The sequence below is a fragment of the Dipodomys merriami genome, unplaced genomic scaffold, assembly GCF_024711535.1.
Source record: "Dipodomys merriami isolate MVZ:Mamm:240054 unplaced genomic scaffold, mDipMer1.0.p SCAF_438, whole genome shotgun sequence".
Taxonomy (NCBI): Eukaryota; Metazoa; Chordata; class Mammalia; order Rodentia; family Heteromyidae; genus Dipodomys; species Dipodomys merriami.
The window spans coordinates 891243-911717 of NW_027206000.1; the positions used below are offsets into that span (position 1 = coordinate 891243).

The 20475-nt window shown below is 34.2% G+C and overlaps 1 protein-coding gene across 1 annotated transcript in view; it reads right to left on the bottom strand.

The window, feature by feature from the left end:
* Window positions 1-19636, bottom strand: part of LOC138807861 (inactive N-acetylated-alpha-linked acidic dipeptidase-like protein 2) — a 202169-nt gene extending 182533 nt beyond the window's left edge. The window contains exon 1 of the mRNA XM_069993652.1: window positions 19556-19636. Coding sequence (XP_069849753.1) covers window positions 19556-19636 — 81 coding nt within the window. The remainder of the gene's footprint in view (window positions 1-19555) is intronic.
* Between the last annotated feature and the right edge of the window lie 839 nt (window positions 19637-20475).

The window sequence follows — 20475 nt, forward strand, 5'->3', positions numbered from 1 at the left end:
AGATGCTGAAGTACCAATCAGCACTAATAGAACAAAGGAAGATGGGCCTTGGATACACAGGATGATATTTTAAGATGTGCATTATGGCGGTGACGAGAGAGTGTGGCTCACATAAGCATTTATTTTGTATTGCAAATATTGTAGAAGTAACCATAGGCTATAATATTGACAAAATCTAAATACTAAAACGCTAAATACAAAATCTAAACTAAACATAGAGGCAAAATGGAGGCTCTGGCGTTTTCATGATGCTGTCACTTTGGAGGCTAGTTAGACTTGGCATGGCACAGACATGCAAAAACTTGTGACGGGAGAGATAAACCAACATTAGGATTTCCTTGACTCTGACTCATTCTAATCTCTTCAGTATTGTTAATTGAACCCATATTTGAATGAATTACTGTTCCCAGATTCTGCACCCCTGCCCAACTGCCGAAAAAACATTGAAAGGATCATCTCATTTAGCATTCAAGGTGCATGCCAGAGTCTAGGGAAGCATGAACGAGAAAGAAACTCTGGGAGAGAAGATAAAAAGAAATGCAGAATAAAAATACTTCTTCACTCTGCCCTGCAGGCTCTGTCTCTCTTTTGAATGGATTTACCTTCCAATAAATAACATGTATAGACAGCATAAGACTCCTTTTGCAGATGAACTGCTGGCTATAAATTACATCTTCTGGAAATTTTTAAACATTCAAAAATATAGATGTGGGAAAATTGGGACTGGTCTACCTTGTTAAACAGAATGAAAGGAGAAAATGTTTTAACAAAACATCTATTTTTGGTGGGTACTGCATGATGTAAAGTAGGTGAATGTACCATCCATTAAATGAAAAATGCATATCTGTCTACAGGGCACAGGGCCATAGAATGGCCAGACACAGGGTCACATGTCTGGGTAGAGAGAAATAATCAAAAGATAAGATTTTTAATTCAGGCATTGTCACTGCTGTGGTGACTTAAGCAAAACCTTTCAAATATTGCACTATTTTTGAATCAATGTGTCTTAATTCTGAATTTCTTACATTTTAGATTTGATATGTGTTTTGTATATTTTCCCCTTGTCAATGTCTCTTCTGCTTCTACCTACATGTTTCTCAATTGTGGCTACAGCATAAAATCACCTAGAGAGCGGAAAAAATTACATTATACGCTTAGAATCATAAGATTGGGATGATAAGATTGACCTCAAAGTCCCTGTCCTTCCTTCCCTCTTTTGAACTATGATTGAAAAGAAGCATTATGGGGAATATTTCATGGATTCTAGCTCATAATCAACTTTAACTACATGGTAGCTGTTATCTGATTTTATAACATCAATAATGATGTTTTCTTATTCTTGGAAATAAATACATGAAAAGAACAGTTATATAATATACTGAGAGCTTTATAACATTTTCCCCTATAGAGTCTATTTCCTTTGCCAACAAAATGTAGACTGTTTCTATTTTTATGTGTATGTGAACCTGTCAGAGATGACCCAAATGCCAAGAAAATTTTTTTAATCATAACAGTGTGATTTTACATGATCACTGGAACAGTGCTTTAAGTTAGTAGAGCGTAGAAAATAAGTATAAGTATAAATGCATATTACATCTATGTAAGATACTAGGAAGAACAAAACCATCCCAAGAGAAGCCTTGAAACAAAAAGAAATGTATATAGAACTGTATTTTTTGCTTCTTTTATATTGTCATTACTTCAATTTTTCTAACAATATTTATGTCTAATCTTTACAAATGAAGACATTGTAAATTGAGAAAAATATGTAATCTAAGTTTAATGGAACTCTCCTTTGAAAAATGTTGAACTTAAAACCAGAACGTTCTTCATGTTCAAGACTTCACAATAAACTTGCTTCCTCTGTGTAATTATATACATATGTATAAATATATACATATATATATATTCATTCAATGAGCTGAAATTCAACAGCTTTTATACTACTCATTTCTCACTGTTTGCTATGGGTATAAAAACATTTCAAAAAAAAAGACCATCATAAACAACTCAAATTCTTGTCCAATTAAGAATTTGCACTGACCCAACAAAATCACCCTGACAGGCAAAGAGGAGGCTGAAATTTAAGTGTTTCTGCCTCCAACTTGTTTATAGAGAGAGTAAGTGGTGAACTGAAACTGCTTTGCTCTTCTCTGACACTTTGCTTAGAGGTCCAGGAGAAAACATGTTGGCTGTGTTTTCTACCATATTCTGCTTGTTGTAAATTGGGGCTAAGTGTAACAGGGATTAAGAACAGGTTGTACAAAGTGATTCACAAACTTGAGTGAAGAGGTCAGCCTTGTATTGTCAGGAAATCCTGCACCACCAGGAAGATTTTTAGCAGCATTTTCAGTATGGGGACAACAAGGCTATTTTGTACATGGTATATGTATTTTAGCTGACTATATGTTGATAGAAAATGTTTTGTGTCTGTGTGTAGGCTTGAACTCCTGTGAGGGCCTGAGAGCTGCCCCTGAGCTTTTTTGCTCAAAGCTAATTCTTGACCCATAGCTCCAATTGATGCTTTTTCTGGTAGCTTAATTAACTACCCAGAGATAAGATAACAATTTAAGATAAGAGTCTGTTGGGCTTTCCTGCTGCTTTTGGCTTTGACCTTGATCCTCAGATCTCAGCCTCCAGGGAGTAGCTAGGATTACAGATTACAATTGCTGTCCTGTATTTACATTTATTCTCTCTCGCCTGGACTATTACAGTTTTCTTATTAATGAGTCTTCATAGTCTTTGCCCGTATTATTTTTTAATATTAGGTTACCTTTTCTAATATACAGACCTGACAAGGATATTTGTATGCTTAAACATTTACATTTTTACTTCATTGTATAAAGAATCTGTTCCTCAAGAAAGGTATAGTGTTTCACCTGAGAATATATACTCTTATTCTTATCATAAGGAAAAACTAAGCTCAAAATGAAGACTATTTTATTAGGTAGTAGAATGAAGGTAAGATCAAACTTCATTTTGAAATTTTATTGCTCTGAAGTCAAAGAAAAAAAATCACAATGTCACACCACTTTACACTCAGTAGAGTGAGATCTATCTATCAAACAAATAGAAAAATAACAAGTGTTGGCAAGGAGGTGGAGAACTAACACTTAGTGCGCAGTGTAACTATGGCATGAGGGTGAAATTGGAATAGGAGAGGGAAACAGCGCAGTGGCTCTAAGACTGCCCACACAAGGGAATTCCTTCAGGATGCGGCCGTTCCGCCTCCACACACATTCCTATGTATTGAAAGCAGGGATTTTTACAGATACTTGTACATCTGCACTCCCTGCAGCACGAGTCACACAACTGAAAATAGTCCACCTAAATGTCTATCTACAGATGATTAATTAAGCAAAAGGTGGACTCTGAATGCAGGGGGATACAGAAAGAAAGGAAATTTCCACGTACACTACCACACGGATGAACCTTGATGACAGTAAGCTAAGCGAAGAAAGCTAGTCACAAACAATAGGGCAATGTATGGTTTCACAGCTCGGCCCCAGTCTGTCCTTGCAACCTCTTTTTAGTTTCTATAGCACAGTGAGGACACAGAACATTTCTGAATCACTGTATGGATGTTCATTCAAGCCCTTAACTACATTATTTCCATTGCATAATAGATATCAACCGATGCCATAAAGCCCAGCTCCAAGTACTCTTTCCAGATTCTGCTCATCTTTGAACTCCATGATCCTTATTGGCCTAATCAAATGACTTATGTTCTTAGTAGGTATTATACATACACTAGAAGGCTTTTAAATATGTATCTTCTGGAGAGAAACTTTCAGGCTATCAGAATTGCAGTTCTCCTAATTTCATATTAGTAACATTAAAGTATACCTGAATACACATTCACAAATAGTATATAGATATAAAAACTTAGATACATACCTATCTATGAACACTGGCTTAAAAATCAATCCTTCCTCCCTTCCTTCCGTCCTTCCTTCCTTCCTTCCTTCCTTCCTTCCTTCCTTCCTTCCTTCCTTCCTTCCTTCCTTCCTTCCTTCCTTCCTTCCTTCCTATTATCTCTCTCTCTCTTTCTCTCTCTCTCTCTCTCTCTCTCTCTCTCTCTCTCTCTCTCTCTCTCTCTCTCTCTCTCTCTCTCTCTCTCTCTCTCTCTCTCTCAAATAATGGTAAATTTGACCAATACTGTGAGATTCTAAGGAGCATAGCAATTTTCCTAAATCAAAAGTTCTGTGTCTGTAATTACTGTGGTAAATGCATATACAATGGAGTTATTCTAGTCATATAGCTCTACTGAAAGTATAATTTATGGATGAAGATAGAAAACTGTATAATCAACTCTCTGGTTTTGGTCTTAGTGGGTGGAGATTCTGGAAGGTGTAGAATTTATGTGTTAGGGAATAAAGCCCAACATTGTGTGTGTGTGTGTGTGTGTGTGTGTGTGTGTGTGTGTGTGTGTGTGTGTGTGTGTGTGTGTGTGTGTGTGTGTACCCACTTCATCAACTGACCTCAATTTTCCCTGGGACAATAAATATCTTTGTGGGAGAAAGTATGATTCCCTTTTCATTTTCAATCTATTAAGAGCATTGCAAGAGTTTTAAAAATGCCTAAATGGCAGATTCTGACACTCTTTATATCAGTAAAAGGCTGCAGACTTATAACTTGCTCTAAGTTACCAGATATCCTGTGTTTCTCTCTCTCTCACACACACACATTATATTTAATGATTTTATTAAAATAAAACTGGATTTTTTTCATTTTAAGTCCATATCTAAAAATACTAAAAGATATTTTATTGCTTGGGGTAAGAAAACACTGGATGAATACATTTATGTTGCTAGTTATATAAAAATGTCATATAAATAAGTATGTTGTATATATAGATAATTTTTTCATTTTTTATAAGATGCTATCAATTATTTCACTTTCAATTACTTTAAGATTAAATATGAATGGTGTGTAAACCTTTGTAATAATAGTATTAGGATGTGTTTTAAGGTAAACTTCATGTATTTAAATCATTTTGTAATTGATGAGAAGGTATTTTAAGGTGTAAACTGAAAAGATTGTCCTTCATTTAGCCTTATGCCTATATTGGTCTATCCTGAGAGAAATTTTTAAAAAAAGAACTCTTTGTTCAACACAGATTTTTTTTTTTCTGTATCATAATTGCAAGTGCAGATGGGAAGCTTAAATTAGGCAATGGCTGGCAGGAGGAAAGACATTTGCTTTAAAATTGTTGGGAGTGATTTCAAGTTCAAGTCTTTGAAATGAAATAAGGTCCATTTGCCACAAAATTTAATTCAATGGTGTGCAGTCTGAGAGTTGGCTTCTGTTTTTTTGTTTGGTTAAGACTGAAATGAGATTGTGGGACAAAAGGCAAATAAAAAGCATACGGTGAAAAGAGTGCTCAGCGCAGAGGGATATGTCTTAAACTCCCAACAGATGACACATGAAGGTCTTTCAGATCTCTCCAAGGGCCAATCTAATGCTTTTCATCGATAGCTTTTATCTTAACAAGGAAGTAGCTGCTATACAATTAAATCTGATTCTTACATAAAATAAAGGTATTTAAGTTATGTAACAAACATTACATGATGAATTATTTTATTGGCTATACCACTAAATATTATATAGTAATATAGTCAACAACAAATAAAAGAAAAATAAGAAAAAGAACAATAAACAATAACAATAAACAAAAGTAAACAGATGTCAGGATCTTGGGGTACATGCCTGTAGTTCTAGCTACTATGGAGACTGAGATTTGAGAATCTCAGTTTAAATCAGTTTAAAACCAGCCTCAGAAGACAAAAACAAAGCTAATTTGACATTATAGAATTATATAATAATAGAATATTGAAATTTTAATTGAAATATAAATTAAAAATGCATATTTAGAACACACATTTAAACATAAAAACATATTTTGAATATATTATGCTTTATAATAATATGATATCTCTTAAATATTTCATCTAGCCAGGCTATAACAGGAGAGCATCATACTGATAATTCTTCAAAGTAATTAGGAATTGTTGTGTAAATTATTTAAAATACTCACAACTTACTTTAATTTTTCAAACTTTTCAATAGCATATAATCTACTGGGCTTTTATTTTTTCAAATTTAAATATTAAGGACTATGGGATTTGCCCATTTCTTACTCTCACTCAAGCCAGATTGGCCAAACATTTTCATTCATAAAAAATATTGAAGTATTCCCATGATATTAAGTCTACTCAGCTATGCTAGCAATCTTTCTCTAACAATATTGACTCTATATGTAATAATGGGGGAGAGTACTGTCAAAATAAAAATTCAAGCTGGGTGCCAATGGCTCATGCTTGTAATCTTAGCTACTCAGGAGGCTGAGATCTGAGGACTGCGATTCAAAGCCAGCCCAGGCAGGAAAGTCTGTGAGACTATTATCTCCAATAAACCACCAGAAAACCGGAAGTGGTGTTGTGGCTCAAGTGGTAGAGCAATAGCCTTGAGCTGAAGAGCTAAGGGACAGTGCGCAGGCCCAGAGTTCAAGCCCCACGACCAACACAAAAAAAATAAATAAAGTAAAAATTCACTTTGGTCCATCAAAGCCTCACTTACAGAAATGTTGCTACTAGGTAAGCTAGTAATGAGCATGTTAAAAATATACAATCTTGATTTTCTGTTGGCTTTCCTTGATGGTGGTTATGAAAGCTTTCAACTCCTGATTTGGCTTTAGTAGTGGCAGTAAGATAAAGCATATGGAGGTGAAAAAATCAAAGTAAGTTTTGTTAAAGTGAATCCTTACATTAATCAATACCTGATATCTTAATACCTGCTAAGTCCATCCATGAGCAACTCTCTTTCTGATCACTATCAAGACACCTGTCACTCATATTCATAGTTGATCTTTTTTTTCTTTTTGATTTATTTGAAAGTAGTTTCCTATGAATACATATGCAAGAGTCCATGCAACAGAAACCTCAATTTCATTTGCACAAGCAACTAATGGATATATTGTCTAATTTTGTAATTCTAAGTTGGAAATAATTTTTCAGTGAAAACATTTAAAACAGTTCCTATTCTGTGCTACCATATTGAATGCTGAGGAAAAAAATCTCATGCTAGGCTTATTCTTATTTCTTTGTGGATAATCTGCCTCTTTCTTAATTTTATTTATTTTTGTTTTTTTGAAACTTTTTTTTTTTGTTTCTTACGATGATAATGAAACACTTTAGAAATAATATATTAGAATAGGTCTATTGAAATAGGGCAACTCTTACTAATATTTAAGATAAGAGAATTATGTTTAAAATATTAAATGTTTCTGGGTCTGAGGGCTTTTGTATCCCTCTCTTGAAATATTTTTCAGTACTGGCATAATATGGTATAATATAATGTCCATAGCTAAGTTATTATTTGCTGTAAATTGTAGGTATTTTCAAAGGCAGAATAATTAATTAATAATTCATTAATTCAGTAGCACTTACCAAATGCCATAAGCAGTAAAGTTAGTATTGGAGTCATATAACTGAAGAAAAATAGCTTTCCCAGTGAGAGCCCTTGCAACTTAGAATATATTTATGCATTAGTTTATTATCTATCAAGATTCTGAAAAATTAGTAGAAAGATGTCAGTCAATCTAGTCTTAGAACAAATCCAGATAGCTGAATGCTAGCACAAATAAAGACCAAGTAGGGAACCAAAAACCTAGTAGTCTTGGTTCATGGTCCAGGTCAGTCAGTAATGTATTATATGAACAAGTAGACATGAGGGCTTAGGAAATATAGCCAGAAATCAAATATTTCCTTTAGATTCACCCTTAATATTTACATAGTTTTAAAAAGTTATTTATTCTTCATAGGATATAAATGTATTTATATACATTTTTATTTATTTATGTATTTTATATACATATTTTATTTAATGCCCGGTGAATAGTATACATTGTCTAAATGCTGGTCATTATCATAATAATTAATACCAGTTAATAATTTTTCAACCTAGGTTAACTGATTATAATTATGATTATTAGTCATGTCATGAGACTGTTGAATTAATAATAATTTATATGTGGGAGATTTCAAATAAAATGACAATCTATTTGTAAAAGCCTTCATCAATGTTATAGCATATTGCCTACATGCCAGTGGAAATTCTTTGTCAGTGATTTTTCCTGGATCACATTTCAGGCCCTGTGGTTGAGGGAGTACTAGGCTTGTTAATATGGTGTCACTATCAACAACACCCCATTAAGGAAATAATAAAGATGTTCTTCCTAGGTAGGAAGTGCCACCTGAATGTAAGGCCTTCCCATTGTGGAATAAAACCATCCAAACAATCTATCTAACCCCAAATGTATTTCAACTTGTAAACTAACCTTAACAGTATTAGTGTGCTCTTACTATAAAACTGGACCAAATGACTGTCCAGGGGAATAGTTAAAAGCACTATTTAGTTTAAGTAATGTGCTGAGAGCATTAGCGAATCCTGTTAGGGGGAATTACCTTGAACACCTGGGAAGGATTAAGTCACTTGAAACAGTGAGTATGTAGGTTAAAAGGATGGAAAAGGCCAAGAGTGAGAATGGTATTTATGTTTCTCAGAACGATTGGCAATTGACTGCTGTTGAAGTTATGGGATAATGGGGGAATGGGAAAACTTCTTTTAGCCATGAAATTTTCCCCAGCTCTGTCACTTCATAAGGCTATTTTAAGTCTCTCCATCTATAAAATGGTGACAGCAACACCTATTTAAATTGCATAGCTTAGACAAAGTAAAGGGACCTTGAAATAGAAAAAATAAAATAAAATCAGGGTGTTTTATCATTATTAGTACTAAGAAATAACAATTACCTAAACTTGAAAACCTGAGTTCACATTTTGACATAAAACCTCCCATTTTAGTTTGTTGTTGTTGTTGTTCTTTTGTTTTGTTTTTTGCTTGGGAATCTTTCTTAGACTCAATAAAGGAAAAAATATCACTGGCCACAACTCATAGAATGTTATCTAAAATACAATATTTCCTTCTCCTCTATTCTATTCTCTAGCTATCAATTTTGCCAATTGAGTTAAATAGAAACAAATGTAAATAAAAGTTCATTTTGTGAATTTGAGTCATTTGTAAAATAATAGGAAAGAAAATTAATTTAACAAAGCTTGTTATTTTTGCTATGTTTTTCTTTACTTTGAATAATAGATAAGTGATATGAAATACGCATCTTTTTCCATGTGTATGCACATATTAAAAAATATATGCACACATGCACATGTACAGAGAGAGACAAGCATTTTATTCTTGTGGCTATTCAGAGTGGATATAAATGCTATTTATTTATAAAATATACTGAATGTTTACTAGGTTCCAGCAACTGAACAAAGCTTTGACGCTAGATAAATATAGAACAGATATTCAAGTGTTTCTCATGAGGAAGCATTTTTGTTTTCCAGATAGTGTATGGAGATCATTGTAGTTTTCACAACTAAGGAAGAAAGATCATCACACTGGCAGTTTGTAGCAGAGGCAAGAGGTTTTAAACAACTTTCAAAGGACAATCACAACCACGAATCACTTGGCAGACGTGCCAGTATCGTTGTAATTCTATAAAAATGAGGATATTACAGTAAGGGAATTTGATAACCCATGAAAGGATACAGATAGTAAGAAAATAAAGCTGAAGTTCAAATTTTGCAAGTCTTTCCCATACTCCCATTCACAAATTCATTCTCACGAAACAAAAACAACAATCATAATATTATATCTTGCTATAGAAGGAATTAGACACAATCTTTCAATAGTATCTCTTGGGAATTAGTAGATAAAACAGTTATACCTGAAATATCCCGTGCATAAGTAGTGCTTTTCCTCTACTGGATCATAGAATTGAAATCTCAAACCAATGACTGAATTGTTGATAAGTAAACATTCATTCAAATTTCATCTATTTGTACTCATTGTTTTCACATAGATAGGAAACTTGCTTTGAAAAGTGCTAATGGGAGTTGAAAGTTACCTTCAAGAAGTTCTGCATATTTCAGAACTCAAAGTCTTTATGCATTCTCTTTAAAGAGGAAACAATCTCAAGCTGTCAAAACCCTAAACTCTTCTACATATATTACATATAAATGCCATCTTTTAAAAAGCTCTTTCCATTTTTTTTTCTTCTAAATTAGCTTAGTGGGCTATGGTATTACAGTAGCTTGGACCAGCCTGTGAATAATGTGACAGGTAATTTCTCTACTACTTCTTGCTTGTAGTTAAGTTTGACGGAGGATACGGAAAACAACTTTTATGACTTCGGTGGTAAAAATAAATGTTCTGTAAGTCATACAGAGCAGGGTTCTGGACAGCTAGCATAAAATATTGCATACTGAATTTATATCTCTCAATAAATAATTTTTTAAACTAGAGAGATTTTATACTAATATATACTAAAATATTTTCTCAGAACAAATTGATAATGCTAGTAATAATCTTAACCCACTTGTCATGTTTCTGGAGAGCAGGTTTAAGAACATTGAAAAAAATATTGCATCTTGACATGCTCAAAGCAATGAACAGCAAGTAAATAACAATCAAAACTACGAGGTGCTGGTTTTAAAAATTAAATTATTCATATGGTGAAGATAACAGAAATATTTTTTTAAATCCTAAAGAAAATCTACTTTTGTCTCTACAATGCATAAAGGACTGCCTTTAATGAAAGCCTGTAGTTGCAAATAACATAAAAATTCTCACAAAGGTTGTATAATTTATTTGCATTTCCTGTATAATGACCATGATTAAATCTGAACTATTATAAGCAAACCACCATCTGGAACCACATCGAATCAAGATTCTATTTTCCATGATGACCGATCATGGAAAGCTTATGCAGTCGTCTACTTTGCAATATTGTGTAGCAATGTGATTAGATAATCATTCAGAGCCATGAACCTAGCTAACTGGAACATAAACAAATACACAGTGTGAAACGTGGAAATGTTTCAGTAGTTTGTCAGATCCTCTTGACTCAAATCACTCAATTTCTTTGTAAAACAAGATTGAAACTTGGTATCAAGTGTTTCTTAAGTCTATGCTAAAAGAGGGGTATGGAAAGAATAGGAAAGTAAGACATTTTATAGGCATGTTATAGGGTCATAGGAGCACTTCAGGAAGAGCAAAAATAGGAACACAGGAAATAACCTGCAAACTAAATTCTTCAATAGCCATTGATCTATATTATTGCATCGACATGATCGTTGTGAATTGGGCTCACCTCATCCAAAAATAGACTCTGTTGAGTAGTAAAGTCTTCAAGCTGAGATATCAAAGGAAATTTTACAATAAAATGTTTAAGGTCGTATTAATAGAGAAAATTTAGACAGCTAGATGAAGTTTAAAAAAAATGTGTTGATGGAAATTGTCCTGCAACAGGCCAAAAAAGCTTTATAAAAGCAAGGAATACCCAAAAGCCCACTGTCTTCCAAGTCCTCAGAAGCAACCAGCCCTACTTGGTGACCTCTCAACCTTGAACTTGTAGTCTCTGGACAGAGACGTTAATGTTTTTTTTGTTGTTGTTGTTAAAACATCTGATTTCTGGTTCTCTGTTATAGATACCCAAAACCTTAACAGACTAAAAATTATGCACTAAATCTATCTCAATGAACTATGTGAACTATTTGTCTTTCTAGACTCTGGGCACAAATGCAGTAGATAAAAGGTCTAGGAAAAATATCATCAACCCTCAGTGAACTATTAGGAAAAAAAAAGGAAATCAAATAACTTCATACTCCTGCTCTCTTAAATGTCATGAGAATGCTAAAGACAACAGGAAAGAGGAAAGACTATAGCCAGACACAAATGGATCTTCACAGTAATCCTAGCTACTTAGGAGGTTGAGATCTGAAGATTCAAGCTTAAAGCCAGCCTGAGCAGGTCCATGAAACTCTTTATTTCCAATTAACCACCAAAATCCAGAAGTGGATCTGTAACTCAAATGGTAGGTAGAGGGCCAGCCTTGGGGAAAAACTTGGCTGCTAAGGGATAGTACCTAGGCCTTGAGTTCAGCCCCAGTACTAGCATTAAAAAAAAAAAAAAGAAGTAAAAGATAGTAGTAGTTATTTATGGTACCATAAAGAATCGTTCACAGCAAACATGGAAAGTTGTTCAGACAACCATTTTCAGGTAATGTAGAGGATGATATGGTTGGTGAAAAGAAACAAGGTCTAGATGTGAAAGAATGCTGAATGGCATGAATGAGTAGTAATTATTAGTAATTAATTGGTGGCCATGATACAAACTCTTTAAGGAGAAAAATGAACTCAACTACATAGTACTGTCAAAAGTAGTACTTCTAAAAACTGACTGGAGTGAGAAATGAAAATAGCAAACAATAATATGAAGCATTAAGATGTTGGTAAGTAGAAGTATGGCTCAATTTGTACAGTACCAGCCTCAACAGAAAAAGCTCAGCACACATGCTTATAAAGCCCAGTACCAGCACCAGAAAATAAATCCAAATCAACACTTAGATTGAGGTGTTTATAACAATATTCCCTGTGAGTGGTATTAATACAAGTCTACATTTTGAAATAAATATGTTATTATATGGAAGTCTTTTTTTGTCAGTCATTGAGCTTGAACTCTGGACCTGGGTGTCCCTGAGCTCTTCAGCTCAAGGCAAGCACTCTACCACTTAAGCCACAGTGCCACTTCCAACAGAAGCCTTTAAAAATGGATTCTACCTGTTTCTTGGGTGATACTAGAAACTGACTCTGATTACTATACAAAAGTAATCTACATCATTTTTGGAGAGTGGTTTGAAGACTTAAATACCTGCTTTTATCTGAAACCACTATCTCTAAGTTATCACTGGATAGACATAGCTTCATTTTTTTTCTTGTTACTCAAGATAATTTTATCTACAGTATATGTATCTTTACTATCCAAGGAACTTTAAAATAGATATAACTGTAGGTACATTTAAATATTCATTTATATTTAAATGGATCACTCTGATATGCCACAGATAACCTTACTGTCTACAGAAATCTCTTGGCATTGAGCCTTGGCTTCATTTTATTGCCATTTATTTGTTTATGCTCATGCTTGAATGCTCTAATGAGATTATAAATCCCTTGAGGACTATGGATTATATCATTGCTTTATCTGTTCTTTGCAAATGCTATAGTATCATGAAGAATTATGATTAATATTCTTAAGGAAGAAAAGATGAAATTACTTTCCTGTTACCATACCTGTTTATTTCCACCTTCCCCAATCTGGATTTTTTTTTTTTACAAATATATGCTTGCCTAATAAATGATTGTAAGAAATCTCTAAGTGCTCAGGTCTGATGTTTCTTTTTAACATAAGAGTTAGAGACTTTTTAAAGATTTAATATTATGTTATTATAAGGGTGATGTCAGAGGGGTTACAGTTACATAAATAAGGTAATAAGGCCATTTCTTGTCAAATATTGTTACACTCAACATTGTTTTATGTTTAACATAAATTAAATTCCATTCATTATTCTGAAAAAATTGTTTTACATTGCATCATATATGAAAAGCAGATATAATCTAATAATAAAACAGATGCATTGAATAGAATTTAGATTGAATAATCTATACCTGCACCCTCCACACTGAACTATCTACCCACCAACCAAAGCTGAAGTGTAATTTTTTCTTATGGCACTTTCTAAAAAATGATTTCAGAGAATGATAGAAAGCAATGTGGTGTGAGTCTATTTTTCTGTTGCCTTACAGGTTAATCATAGTGTAGTAATAGCACAAGCTATTTTGAAGGGTGGCATGCTCACTAGACAGAGACATTAATCATGTCTTGAGTCCCTTAAAAACCTGCACACCATCCATCCTTAAGCACACACATATACCTTTGTTCAGCACTAAAAGCAAATACCTGTAATGTTAAAATTATGTCTTTGGAATGATTAACCTTGATTTTTGCACACTTTTAGCTCAGATTCTTTTCATAATCCCCCTTTCTTCCTTTTCTTAGGATCTGTTCTGACCTTCCTGAAGGAGTTCTATATGCTATTTCCTTGCAGTAGTTTTGGGGAAAAAGTAGTGAGACTTTCATAAGGAAATCTCTGACACCTGTCAAGCTGGTTGTCACACATTTTCTATGTTCCAGTCTCAACATTTCAAACACTTCAGTGCTTCTTACATCTCAAGAATATGTGAGTATGCAGAAACACTCAAGCAGTGCTAAACTTAAACATAGAATCTTTTATGAATGCCATCTTGGCACTAACTAGTAAATTAATTACAAATTCATATTCTCTTATGGTTTGTCCTCAGGTTAAATTTGATGCCATATTTCCAATTTTTATTTCTGAAAGGAAAGTTCAATTTCTTGTTCTATGCTAATGTATTCATTTCCCAAAACTGACTTTATATTGAATATCTTTAAAAAAAATCCACATCAGTAAACTACAGCTGAGCAAGTTAAATAAGATAAAATTGATTGGAACACAGATCTGTAGACTTTTTAAAAAATATACACTAACAGACAGTAAGAGTCACTTTAAAGAATACTTTGATCTCTATATAAAGGTTCTGAAATGTATCACCAGTGAGGCCAGTTTCTTTTCAGTACATTTCAGGGCTTTAAATATTTATACTTTGATCTAAACTTTATGGATAGGAATTTATCAAGACAAACTAGAGACAAGTACAACGATCAAGTCTAAAAATAGTCAATAAAATATTTTATGGTTTTATGGTAACTTCTAATTATGAGTAAATAATTATAATAGGCATGATGATACTCTACACTATTATCATGTTTTAAAATAATATGAAATACCATTAACATTCCTTAAAATAAATAAATATAAAAATATGGACACCACAAAAAATAAAAATAAAAAAGGGAGGGAAGAAGAGAGAGAGGAAGGAGAAGGAAGGAAGGAAGGAAGGAAGGAAGGAAGGAAGGAAGGAAGGAAGGAAGGAAGGAGGGAAGGAGGGAAGGAGGGAAGGAAGCAAAAAAAGGAAGGAAGAAAGAGGAAAAGGAAGAGAAGGGAGAAGAGAAAGGAGAGGAAAAGAAAGGTTAAGGTTTAGAAGTATCTTGAAACTATAATCAAAATACTAATAACATTGCTGTATGAATTTACTCACCCTTTCATTTAACAAATATAATATCAACTTAATTATCTTTCAAGTAAAGAATAGACTTATTTACTTTTCTGGTCTAATATTTTAGTTTTATTAGTCTACATGTTGTTTCTTTTGGCACGATAGAACCTAAATACCATGGCTAATGATAGAATATAAGGAACCTGAGTTAGTTGACCTGAATACTTAACATTTTCTACTTTCCTTTTAGTGTTTAAATCTAGAATTTACATTTTCCCATTAGGATTCAAACATATAAAGGTAATACCTCTCTGTCAAAAACATGCAAGATGTTGCATTGCTTGAAACATTTTACTACTCATACCCATACACTCTGTTGCTCTAAACACACAAACTACCATGTATGTGTTCATCAGGTCTGAAATGGAGCTGGTGGCAGACAGCACTGGAAGCAGAAGCTTGTTCAGTCATCCACATTCAGTAATGCATTCCTTTTTTTTTTTTTTTTTGGTGTCAGTGGTGGGGCTTGAACTGTGGGCCTGGGTGCTGTCCCTCAGCTCTTCAGCTCAAGGCTAGCGCTTTACCACTTGAGCTGCAGCAACACTTCCATCTTTTTCTGCTTATGTGGTACTAAGGAATCAAACCTAGGGCCTCTTGAATGCAAGGCAAGCACTCTACCACTGAGCTATCTTCCCAGCCCATGTATTCCATTTTTAGAAAGTCTTCTGCAATGAATTTTCCCTTAAAAGTATACTACCTAAACCAAATGTGTGTATACCATTGAAGACTCTTCATGATAGGCCAACTTGTTAGGTTTGTTTTTTTTTAATGTTCCCGTTAAGCCTGATATCTTTGAACAAATTTTCAAATTCATCTTGTATTACAGTATCTCCTAAGCTTCAGCCACAAAGCCACACTTTGTAAACCCAGTTTTTCACAATATACAAATGAAATTGCCAATGACATTTTAATAATTGGTTAGGTCTCTAGGTTTGTTAGTGACAAACATTTCACAAGTCTAATGTCTCTGAGCAGCTGTCTATAAGAAGTTAACTTTTCTACACTGGGACTATCATTTGGGAAACTGGACCTCAAGTTCTAGAGCGTAATTATTGTTTTTTACTTTTTATGGTTTGTAGTCCTTTAGCCTACTCAAAAAGACATATTTCAGCTAGCCAAAACTCTCCTTTTCGATACCCACTTCTCATTATCCTTATTTCTGAAATCTCAGATATGCTGATTAGGCAGCCCTTTCCCCAGGTCATTTTGTACATAAAGATACCATTTATTTCCCACTTTTACCCTCTTCTCAGTATTACATAAATACTGTACTATTTAGGCTTAAAATGCTCTCTCTGATAAGAGAAAATAGGGCCAGAATAATTTCAAGATGAAAGCTATTGATAACTTTGTAGTAATCTTATTCAACCACTTTGGAAAGTAGTATGGAGGTTCCTGAAAACACTCCACATAGAGCTCCCCTATGACCCAGCAATCCCACTTTTGGGCATTTACCCAAGTGATCACAAACAAGACCATACTAAAGCTATCAGCATAACTATGTTTATTGCAGCATTATTTACCATAGCTAAGATATGGAACCAACCCAGATGCCCCTCAGTTGATGAATGGATCAAGAAAATGTGGTATATATACCCAATGGAATTCTATGCCTCCATCAGAAAGAATGACATTGCCCCATTTGTTAGGAAATGGAAAGAGTTGGAAAAAATATTATTAAGTGAATTAAGCCAGACCCAAAGAAACATAGGTCCCATGTTTCCCTTATGCAAAAACTAGTATATGTCTGAGACAAGCAGAAAAGGTCAAATAAGTTGATGTTAGGAGAAATGAACCCCAAGATAAGGATTCAAATGTTTTTTTCTTTCTTGAGATTGTTTCTAACATATTTATATATATATATATATATATATATATATATATATATATATATATATATATATATGTCCCTCCCCCACGGTATAATCCCTGTTTTCACTATATTTGATGTTGGTATAATTTGTGGAGGGGAAGGGAAAAAACAAATTGTTTAAATAGGGATATAGGTGGACCCATTGCAACAATGAGATGTACAAGACATTATGTCGAAAACGAACTTTACAACTTTGGCGGGGAGGCTGGGGAAATGGGAAGGGATAGGAAGGGGAAACAAAGAAGGAGGCAACAATGCTTGATAAGAAATGTACTCATTATCTTGCCCATGTAATTGTAACCCCTCTGTACAGTGTTTTCACAATAAATTTAAAAAAAAGAAATCAAAAGTCTGATAAACACTTTGTTCTCTTCCAGTAGAATCCTCTCTTCATTTAAAGAACAAAATAAGAAAGGAGACCAAAGACAATCATCTCTTTCTTGAGACTTAGAGAAAAGTCAGAACTTTCATTAGGAAGTAATAAGGATCATTATATGGCAAGTGTCCTTGGCTTTCATCTGAAGAATTTTTTTAATGTCTTAAAATTTTTGGGACTTAAGAAACATGTCATTCTTTGTAGTTCATACAGAAACGTTTGCTTATCTAAAAAAGAAGCCCAAGTCGGGGGTTGGGGGAGGTGGGAAAGAAGCCTGAGAACTTAGAAACTTTGGTTTATGTAAATGGTGAAAAATAACCCAGAAAATCTGTGACTCCAGACACAAATGAAGAGAAATGACAAAGGTATCAAGGCAAAGAAAATACAAGATATTTCATTGTTGGCCACAGCCCTCATTCAAACTGTGAACACTAGGTAAGTCCCTCCTTCTAGACTTCATTACTAAAGGAAGTTGGTACCAAAGTTCTTAACATTTTCGTTCGATGTTTTGAAAAAAAGAAGTTTTCTAAATTAGTTCTTCCAAATGTTTGTAGATCTAAAAATATTCAAAGAAATGTGGCATGAACACTGAATTAGAAGAAAAGAACTTGTCTGTTTTCTAGCTTCCAAAATTAACTTGGAAATGAAATTAGGAAACAGAGGATGGAATGTGGACACACACACACACACACACACACACACACACACACACACACACACACACACACACACACACACACACACACACACACACACACCCCAGCTGGTAGCTGTTACATAATGTGGACAATTCTCAAAGAAAGCATAAATAAGCCAAATAATCATCAAATCTGTTTTATTTTAATTAATTAAATTTAGTCCAATTGATTTAATTAAAGGTACGATTCTCTTGGATTTGTCAGCCTAAAGTGGATTTGTACCTTGATCCTCAGCACTGAGCCTCCTCATTGGCTAGGATTATAGGCGTGAACTACAGGTGCCCCAGCGTCATATCTGCATTTTATTTTATTTTTTGGTCAGTCATGGGGCTTGAACTCTGGGCCTGAGTGCTGTCCCTCGGCTCTTCAGCTCAAGTCGAGAGCTCTACCACTCGAGCTACAGCACCACTTCCGGTTTCCTAGGGGTTTATTGGAGATAAGAGTCTCATGGACTTTCCTGTGCTTTGAACCACAATCCTCAGATGTTAGCCTCCTGAGTAGCTAGGATTACAGGCGTGAGCCACGGGCACTCAGCTTATATCTTCATTTTTTTACATTTATGGAAGTAAATGGTCATATTTGGAATAGCTTAATTTTAGCTTGTTTTTGCATATTTTAATTCAGTCACTTGAATATCTGGAATGTAATTTTGGGTTTGATTCCTCAGCACCACATAAGCAGAAAAAGCCTGAAGTGGCGCTGTGGCTCAAGTGGTAGAGCACTCCCCTTGAGCTGAAGAGCTGAGGGACAGAGCCCAGGCCCAGAGTTCAGCCCCCAGGACTGCCACAAAGAAAACCCTTTTACTTAAAGTAGAACTTTTAAAGATAAACATACTATAAAAGGCATTTTACTTCATATTAGATGCAAAATGCATCTACACTAATACTAAAATTCTTCAGTCTCTGAACATTGCCAGCTTCTCTATACATATTTTTTTAACTACAAGCTTATTTTTGTTTGTGTTATTTGGTACTGGATCTAATATTTGCTGATTGTATTTGCTTAGGTATCATTCTACCATTTGAGCCATGTTTCTAGCCTAGTTTTATTTTAGATGAGATGCACAGTACCTCAGACTTTTCATCACTAAAGCTGGCCTTGAACTGTTAGCATCCAGATCTCAGACTTCTGGGTAACTAGGATTGCAGGAATGAGTACATAGCTCTTGGCTTTAGATGCTTCTTTTTAAAGTAATATTATTTTTTCTTACTTATTATGCACTAATTTATGTAATAATTAAATTATTTAATTATGGGTTATACATTCTGAATAGACACAAATTTATATAATAATTAAATTATGTAATTATTGATTTTAAATTCAAGGGTCATATGTAGATGCAAGGATCTCAGAGACTCCAGGCAATCATACCTCTGAATCTGAAAGAATAGAAGTGGACAAAGTTTAGAAAGGACTCTTTGAAGGGGAAGATGAAGAGATCCTTGAGTATTGATCATTATGAGTGAGAACTGTCTGCTCAGCCTGTGAGTCAACAACATGCTCTTACCTTGTAACTCACTTGACTGTTTATATCTCTGATTCCTAATCTAGACTGTTGGCCACTGAGAGGCAAAGTTCTTTTCTCCATATTTATGTTTTCTTGATTTCTGTATTCAGACAGAGAAATATATCACAACTGCTGGCTAACTACATATATAAGTTGATTCAACCAAATTATTAACAATCATGTTGGATTTGCCTTATAATCTTAACTTAAATGTTGACATTCTTTGTATGTTCTATTGATAAACTCTCTTGAAAGTGCTATAATTGAAGTGACCAAAACATGTATTATAAAATTGGTTCCCTTCTAACTGGGATAATCGAGGGACAATGCCTGAAACAGTGTAAGCTTTAAAACAGTGTTAGAGTATATGTGATTGGCATTTTTGATCCAATGATGGTCATTCAGAATATGTGATCTGATTTAGATTCTCAAGCAAGGAACACAGCTCTGGAAAGTTTGTTTTCTTGCAGCCATTGGAAAATAGTAGGCAATTTGAAATATAATCGTTTGAATTATCCATTTGAGTCTTAAGAGTTTCTCCATTCTGTGTATGTGTGTGTGACTTTTTTTCAATAACTGTCTCATATTTCAATTTCTTGTGTTTACTCCTCAGGCTCTTGGAAGCACACAGCCACTTTAATAGCATTCCCTCTGTGACAGGCATTTCATATATTGTACAATCAAAGCTTTTCCAGTCTGGTCTATAACTGTTGATTTGTTGATTGGGGTTTAACCTTCTCTTCTAAAGAAATGCCTTTAAGAAGCAGAATGCTGTGTAGAGCCAGAGTTTATGAGAGTATTATATTCTCTAGTCTGTGCGGTTTGTCAATTGAATGGGATGACAATACCTACAGATGGCCAGAAAAGACACACCAAGGTTTACACAGAATCACAATCAAGCTCACACACAAGAATCAATG